The sequence below is a fragment of the Poecilia formosa genome, unplaced genomic scaffold, assembly GCF_000485575.1.
Source record: "Poecilia formosa unplaced genomic scaffold, Poecilia_formosa-5.1.2 Scaffold4, whole genome shotgun sequence".
Taxonomy (NCBI): Eukaryota; Metazoa; Chordata; class Actinopteri; order Cyprinodontiformes; family Poeciliidae; genus Poecilia; species Poecilia formosa.
In genome coordinates this window covers 695,985-704,279 of record NW_006799943.1, presented here as the reverse complement: position 1 = coordinate 704,279, position 8,295 = coordinate 695,985, and the positions used below count along the sequence as shown (strand labels likewise).

At 40.1% G+C, this 8,295-nt stretch overlaps 1 protein-coding gene across 2 annotated transcripts in view; it reads right to left on the bottom strand.

The window, feature by feature from the left end:
* Positions 1-8,295, bottom strand: part of rac3b (Rac family small GTPase 3b) — a 15,256-nt gene that overhangs the window by 5,851 nt on the left and 1,110 nt on the right. The window contains exons 2-5 of one of the 2 annotated variants that reach the window (XM_016674671.1): positions 3,877-3,948; positions 2,957-3,074; positions 1,521-1,583; positions 673-835 (exon numbers count right to left, since the gene is read on the bottom strand). In XM_016674671.1, the coding sequence (XP_016530157.1) occupies positions 673-835; positions 1,521-1,583; positions 2,957-3,074; positions 3,877-3,948 (416 nt within the window). The remainder of the gene's footprint in view (positions 1-672; positions 836-1,520; positions 1,584-2,956; positions 3,075-3,876; positions 3,949-8,295) is intronic. The other variant, XM_007558494.2, reaches the window with a different exon arrangement.

Sequence of the window (8,295 nt, the reverse complement as noted above, 5' to 3'; positions counted from 1 at the left end):
ATATATATATATATATATATATAAAAACTTAAAATAAAGTTGACTGTGTAATTTAACAACTTGAAATTGGGCATCTCTCTTTAAAAAACTTCTGCTCTTTTTGCCACTCCACCTTCAGGAAGTCATTACAACAAGGCTCCTCTATTAACCCTTTAACAATGTTTTTAGCAGTACTGCACTGAGAAGTAGCTCCTATCAGCAGATGTACAGTTGTACAAGGTGTTTGCTAATTGCTGCTGGCTAGTCTGAAGGAGCTGAGTGGGGAGTGATGTGGAGGGCTGCTCTGTGAGACTGAAGCCTGGAAACTGTGACTCCAAGGAGGAGCTGCACATCAGAGGCAGAGCTAGGTCCATCGAAGTGTTTTGCGCAGCTGAATGGTTGCCATGGGGATTGAAGGATTTTTCCCAAACACGTATGAAAGAATCAAAGCAACACTCCAGGTATTTTTTTGATGAGGAAATAGCATTACAGCTAAAAAGAGTCAATTTTCCATAATACTGTCCCTTAAAGATCAAACCACCACAGTGGCCACTACATCATATCTAAAGAAACGCAAACCCTGCATAGTAAACTACCTAAATTACCCATCCTTCACTTGGAGTTCATATTCTCCATTCTAGCAGCATTACTCATAAATGAGTGCTAACAAATGTGTTCTGTCTGCACTGCTCTCACCGATCTCCCTTGCCATAGCCAGACCCTGAGGATAGGTAATGGGAGACAGCTTCTTGTCCCGCAGCCTTTCGATGGTGTCCTTGTCATCTCGAAGGTCCAACTTCGTCCCCACCAAGATGATGGGTGTGTTGGGGCAGTGGTGTCTCACCTCTGGGTACCACTACAGCACCAGAGGCACACACAGGGCCGTGTGCACAAGTGGATTTACACAGAGACAATGTCAGTGGAGACAAGAAACAGGAGAGTTAACTGGAAGCAGAGGACAAGTGTTACACGCCTCTCCACAAGGATGAGCGACATGAAGGAGTCAATATGAAAGGTTAAAGCTGCAGTATGGAACTTCAAAAATATGTTTTTTACATATTTGTTGAAACTGTCACCATGTGATGACAATTTTTTTCACAGATTATCTGTCTCATGTTACACCGATATAGTGACAGCTTCAGCAAATATATAAAAAATATTTTTCATAAAAGTTATCTACAAATAATTTGTAGGTTGAACAATTTTGAATGACATGATGAGGAAGTTCTGCAGAGGGAGGTGGGACCTTGTTCAAGGTGTGATTTCACATGAGAGCATTTCTTTACGCTCAGCACGCCAAACCTCAGCGGCCGCCTCTCCCTCCGCAGAGCGCTAGCACTGCTTCAGGCCTCGCTTTGCAACGGCTCTCTGCTCCAGCTTCAGACGGAGTCAGCTTAACGTCTGACCATTCCAAGCCGAGGACTGAGCAGCTGCAGTGGCTGTCTCTAATGCCAGGGGGCGCTATAGATGTGCCTCCTAGTGGTCAGACTGGGCTCAAGCGGGATAATGGAAGGGGGCGGGCGGTCAGTCAGCGTACTGACCTTAGCTCGGACGTTCTCAAAGGAGGCCGGACTGACCAGGGAGAAGCATATCAAGAACACATCCTGGGAGAGAATCAGAGAGATCGCTGGTTGACAGGAAATCTGTATGTTTGTGTGAGTGTGTTCGTGGCCACGAAAAGGTTTGAGTTTATTTATAGAATAACTGGATCAATTAATTTCTGGATCACTATCTATAGGCCAATTATCAAATAATATGAAGCTTTAGATTCTGTGAGCTACAGGAAGTTGTATAATTTCTGTTTTATTTTACGTTACATTTCCTTATACCAGACGGTCAGTCGTGTGTTTTTCTAAAATATTTGGATATGTGGAAATTTAATATCAATTTTTAAAAGAACAAACAGTCATAAAAAATTAATAAAAACCTTATTAAAGTGTTCTGTTAAATATAAACAAACACTTCCCGCAGGTCTTTCTGTGTGTCTTTAAAATAGACTTTTTCTTTTCTCAACATTTAACACTATTGTCTTATTGATAAAGCAACTGAAAGCTTTTTTCCAGGAAAACACCCCATTAGAGATAAAAACATGATTGTTTTACATATTTTTCTTTACTTTAGTTTCTTAGATGTGCTTATTTTTATCCTTTGCAGCGAATTATATACTTATTTATTTTAATCATTTTGCGATGCTATTTTCTTGACACCGGCAGAGTCTGGTCGGTGACCAGAGGCCCAAGGCGCGTTGGCGGGAAAACAGTTCAAAATGGATGTGGAAACATTTGTTTTTCAAGTTTGAAAATATACGACTCAGAATATTACCATTATAAGGAAATGGGAAAACCAGATGTTACCTGGCAGCTTTGTTGGGAAATTTAGTTGAAGACAAAAAAGTAAGCTAAGTATTTTTGTTGTAAGTTGCTTAAAATATTTACATAATGAATATTTACTGTATTATGAATTCATTTAGGTATAGTCAGTAATTTATTTGAGTTTTTATGGAGTGATACGCCACCTACTGGCTTAAATGGTTAACTGCATCTGTCTAAACTCCACAGATATACTGATTAGTTTTGTGTAAGCAAGGGGTGCCCAAAGTCGGTCCTCGAGGGCCGGTATCCTGGACGTTTTAGTTCTCTCCATGGTGGTAGTAACAATCTTCTCAGCAAGTCAATGTTCTTCTTAGGCTTCTAATGAGCCATCATTTGATCCAGGTGCGTTAAACCAGGGAGAGAACTAAAACCCGCAGGTTGCCGGCCTTCGAGGACCGACTTTGGACACCCCTGGTGTAAGCAAACATCAGAACAATTTCCCTTTAAAATGCAACAGAAATGAACTTTCCTTATGTAGCCTCTAATGGAGTGTCCTAATTTCTCACTTGGTTATATGAACCTATATGTACATTTGTCCGTACAGTTGTTCCTACATGACAGTGTGTGAGAGAGGAAGTGATTTTGGGAGGAAGGAGTCGGAGTACCGTCTGTGGGTAAGACAATGGTCTTAATCTATCATAGTCCTCCTGTCCTGCCGTGTCCCAGAGGCCCAGGTTCACTGGCTTCCCATCCACCATTACATTGGCAGAGTAGTTGTCGAAGCTAGAACAGACAGGAGAGCACACAGTCAGGAAAAACAAGCATGAATTGTACAAACTCCCAGCTGATCTGAGTCCTGATAAAGAAATGGATGGCAGCAAAAGCAGATATAAACCTCAGGATTAGATCAGAGGATGTTCAGACAAGGCTCTGGAGAAAAGCTGAAACACCCTTTAGCTACAGTTCTAGCTACGTCAGACTCTTTTTCATAAATTGAAAAAGAGTCACATCACATGACTTACATGTGATGTGTAAGTCACATCACATGTAAGTGATGTGACTTACATGTGTTTTTTTTTTTTGCTCTTCATGATTCACTTTTTGATCTATGTGTTATATGTTAAATAAGACAATGCAAAAATCAATGTAATTAATTAATTACATTGATTTTAAGGCATTACAAATTTTAATGCAATTAAACACATTTATTTTATGTACAAAAGTCCCAGTCAGTAAATACATTATATATTACATTATCGACGTGACCTTCATTAAGGTCTACGGTTGTTCTTCACACCGTGACTTTATGGCAGAGGGTTTCCACTAACTGCTTCGGTTTCTCTTTGTTTCTGGTAAAGAAATAAAGACTTTGTGTTTTATCCTGGCCTGTTGATTTGTGCTTATCATGATAGAGGATATACTTTCTTTTGTATATTCTACATGCAATGCTTAACAGAGAAGGTTTACTAATTAGTATTCTACTCGTTATTTTGTAGCACCATCATCCCTAACTGTCATGGTAAACTGTCATCAGCACGAGTTGCTTTTTTTCTTCCTCCAGTGTTAGTATTTACGGCTCACTCACACAGTGGGGATGTATTCACCAGGAAAGGCATTGGTGGTGTAGCTGATCAGCAGACAGGTCTTTCCCACAGCCCTGAGGAAGAAGAGAAACGAGGGCACATTAATCAAACAGGTCCATACATGCACAAATGGAGCAGCCATGTCTGTACGGAGTGTTGGACGAGTCAATAATGTCTGACATGCCTGGAGGTGGCGTGTGTGGATAGGCTACTACTCCCCTCCACTGGGCCGCACACACACTGGCCCAGATTCATGTTGCCCGAGAACACAGTGCCCCTCTGTGACACAGCCTCCACCCACTACTGTGAGCACAAGCTCATTCTCACACACACACAGGACTCCTATACTGGACTCACAGGCTGCAGGACTGTCCTCAGACTTGACGATAGCATGGACATTAACGATAGTACTGTTAATGCAAAGACCCTGTAAATCTGGGAGACTGGCCCCAAACAATCACACACTGTTTCCTGGCTGTTCAGACTCTGAGTGGGAGGGGGTTTGGGAAGAGGGGGGCAAAGGCAGATTACTCTAGGAAAAGGAAACACTTGGTTCCAGGATTGGAAAGATGTCCACTTCCAGTCAGAACAAAGGCTTGTGCTTTGGCAATGCCTCCAACTAATTTTTTATTAATGTCCCTTTTGAAAAGTACCATGTTTGATTATTCATTAACTATACAGCCAGCCCTCCATGAAGGTTTATGTTGACTTTAAAATACAAACCAGAGGGTAAACTCAAGCTAAAATATGATGGACATTAAGAGAAATCACTATGATATTTGTCCAACAGCTGTGTAACTGCAACATGCCTATGCTTTAAACTTGTATTCAAACCACACAGTTCAATTACAAGACACTAAACCTCTGTAAAAGAAAACAACATGTGCTGAAGAGGTTGCAGTTAACTGAAGAGCCAATCCACTGACCTAAAGAAAAATGGAGCAACATTTGAAAGCAGCATTGTTGTTTTTAGGGTCAGGGGTCTGAAAACAAAACTGAATTTGTCACACTACAATTCAGTTCATAACACATCATCTCTTCTTTATAAACAATGGGGAAAAAACTTCAGTCAATCCAAAGTATAGTTCAGGTTGAGTTTATTATTCAAATTGATTGAAAAGTTTCTATCTAAGGAAGCCCAAAAGATTGAGTCACTGACTTTCCAGGAGAAACATGTAGAAATAGTACCTTGTACTGTGTCACTGACTTTTCAAACATCCCTCACACTGAGCATGCATGTAGCGACAGTGGAGAGGGAAAAGTTCCCTTTAATATGAAAAAACCTCCAGCAGAACCAGAACCTGGCTCAGAGTGAATGGACTCAAGCCTGAAGCATGGAGGCTCAGGCATCACGATATATGGATGTTTCTCAAACTGTTGGGTCCATTTACCATGAAATTAGAGTTTCAACATGCCAGCGACCTCAAACACACCAGTAAGCAGCATCTTAGTTCTATGCCAGTGACTCACAGTCCAATAACTGGACTTTAATGGAGTCCAATGGTCCTGACCTGGATCATAGTGTCAGAAGTTGGTCGACTTCATGCAACCCAGAAACTCCCACTGTGTCAGGCATCAGCTTTTGAATCCTATAAGTTTATTATTCACTGTTCTAAAATTGAGCTGAATGTTGAACATCTATCTGGATTCTACTGTAATGTAGAATCTTTAGGGGTGTGATGATGGGCCTCAGTGGAAAGGAAACACTTCCACAGAAGAAGAGAACCCAGTGATCATCCCATAGTCTTCTGATTAGCTCACAGCTAACTTCCTGAGCCCAGCTGATAAATAGTAGTAAATGTGACCAGTGATGCCTAATTTATTACTGAATATTTTCTTGGTTTTAAAAGTTAAAATCTATTTGTTTAAGGAAGTTGTTAACAAATTACCAGTAGGTACTGTAATAATAAGATTATTCTAAGAATAATGGAGTAGAAAAGATGTTTTGGTCAGAATTAGAAAGAATAGAAAAGAATAGTATGAAAAAGTATGAAAAGTAATGAAACCAATATAACAGGTTTCATTATTGTGTTATATTGTTTGTGTTTTACGTCCTAACAATGTAAAACACAAACAATATAACAGGATAATGAAATTTATTACAGGCCTAAAAACCCAGGAGAAACACAACACTGAGTCTCAAGGAAGTCAGCAGGCTGTCAGAGGCCACAATCAGGCTCTCACCATGCCACAACCCCAGGCATCTGTGCAGACACACAAACACACACACACACACACACACACACACACACACACAAATACACACATGCACGCACGCACGCACACACGCACACGCGTGCGCACACAGAAAAAAAAACAGAACATGCAATGAATGATAGAAAAACACACAAATATTGAAAGCATATAACAGATGTACCACTTAACATAAAACTAGAGAAAATCAGATTTGATGGCTCTGAAAACAGGTTAGTTTTCAATCAACCTTCAACAAAGATCCAGGAGCTGCAGGCCCCTGGAGCTTTGGTTGAGCTGTCTGTCTATAAATCTTGGTATTGATGTTTGTATGGAGCTACAGGAAGGACAGAACCTGAAAACTCACCCTCTGCAGCTCGGTCCGCTACGTCGTCTACAGTCCTATGGTAGTTGCAAGTAAAACTTCACCAACATAACTAAATAAAACCTTTTTTGGGAAATCAAAAACAATCTAAAATTTCAATGAGAAGCTAAAACATTTGCCCTCAACTGGAAAGAACAAAAGCAGCAGTGGGAACATGTCAACACTCCCTTCCTCCCAGGACAGAGGAGAACCTGTAGTCATCAAAGCAATATGAAATGTTCATACATATTGATGCTGGTGGCGGTCCATACTGCTCTTTACAGGTAACACTCCAGGGGCCCCTCAAAAGGGCAACTTTGGTTCTCATTGTAGAGACGCAACTAGGTTGCTATTTACATGTGGTAATGTTACACAAACCAACCAAATAGAAGAGACAGCAACACGACACACACTACACACTTGGGTTTAGGCCTGGGTAATAAATAAATAACAATATGTATTACAATAGGAACATGATCAATTTCAATAGATAATACATCTGATGGAATATTCAATATATAGAATATTCACTTAACTCTGAGCCAGAACTGCACAGCATTCTGGGAGATGTAGGCAAAGAAAGGCTTTAGCCACTCAACCTCTCATGGTTGAGCAGCTAGCATCAACCAACTCACTCACTCTTTGGTTACCTAGCAACAACCTGTGGATTAACTTGCGCAAGATCAGTTTCAAATTTCACCACCATGCAACATAACTACTTAACAACAAAAATCAATGGTGTGGAGGGAAAACTGCGGAAAAAACTGTAAGCCCTACCAGTTTGGCAATATTTCAGATATTTAAAACAAAATAGTAATCACTAATTATCGACATGGACTGATATGAAACTCTTATATCATGATATAATTTTCAGCCCTTCAGTATTCTTGGGCTAATACTGAAGCCAACTCAATCTAAAAACCAGGAAGTGGGAGGAACCACTACCTGCCTTTTGGTATGGAAAGCCAGTGAGGACAAATCAGTAGCTATGCAAACAACACCTCCATCCATCCATCGATCCATCCGTTTTCTACACACCCTTGTCCCTTAGTGGGGTCGGGAGGCAAACAACACCTTTTGTTTGGAAATGATAAAAATGAGAAACAGAACTTGTCATTCTGAGTGAAGACACACAGGATGTGAACACGTCCATTCATGGTGTGAGCAAGCTGCAATTCTTGTCATGGCAGCTGGCGCCCAAATGGCTCTAGAAAACCACAACATTTAAGAATAACTGGGAGCAGCTCTACAACATGGATGGAGTGAAAGTGTGTGTGTAGCACAGCACAGGCTCATTATCAACACCTACAGTGTGTGGGCTGTTAGCGGTTTCACATCTGTACAGTCTGTACCAGAACTCAGGAAAACTCATCACTAAACTTGTTCCAAGACGTCCAATCTAAGTAAGGCACTTAGATTGGACTGATGAGTGCAATATACATAAACTTGATTAATTGATATTGTGCAGCTCTAGACAGGCATCTAAAAAAAGTTTAGATGCCTTTAAAAACAAATGATACATCTATTCAGTCTTACAGACATTTCTTGAGTTTAATTTTATTTCAGTTCTACTTAACAGTTTTTGCAACTTTTCTAAGATCTTTATATTGTTTTGCATCTGTATAGGAGTCCACAGTGAGCTGTGGGTTTAAAACTGCACACTATCTATGATACTACTTTAAGATTTAAGTGGTTTTTTATGTAACATGAATAATTCCTTTCAGCAGGTTATGTGTACATTCTGAACATCACAATCTATGCTGCAAGTTATGGCGTCACAAATCTCTAGAATTACAGGATTTATTCCAGAATTATACCGATGAGGAATTTACAGCTGTGAATTTATTATATATATATATATATA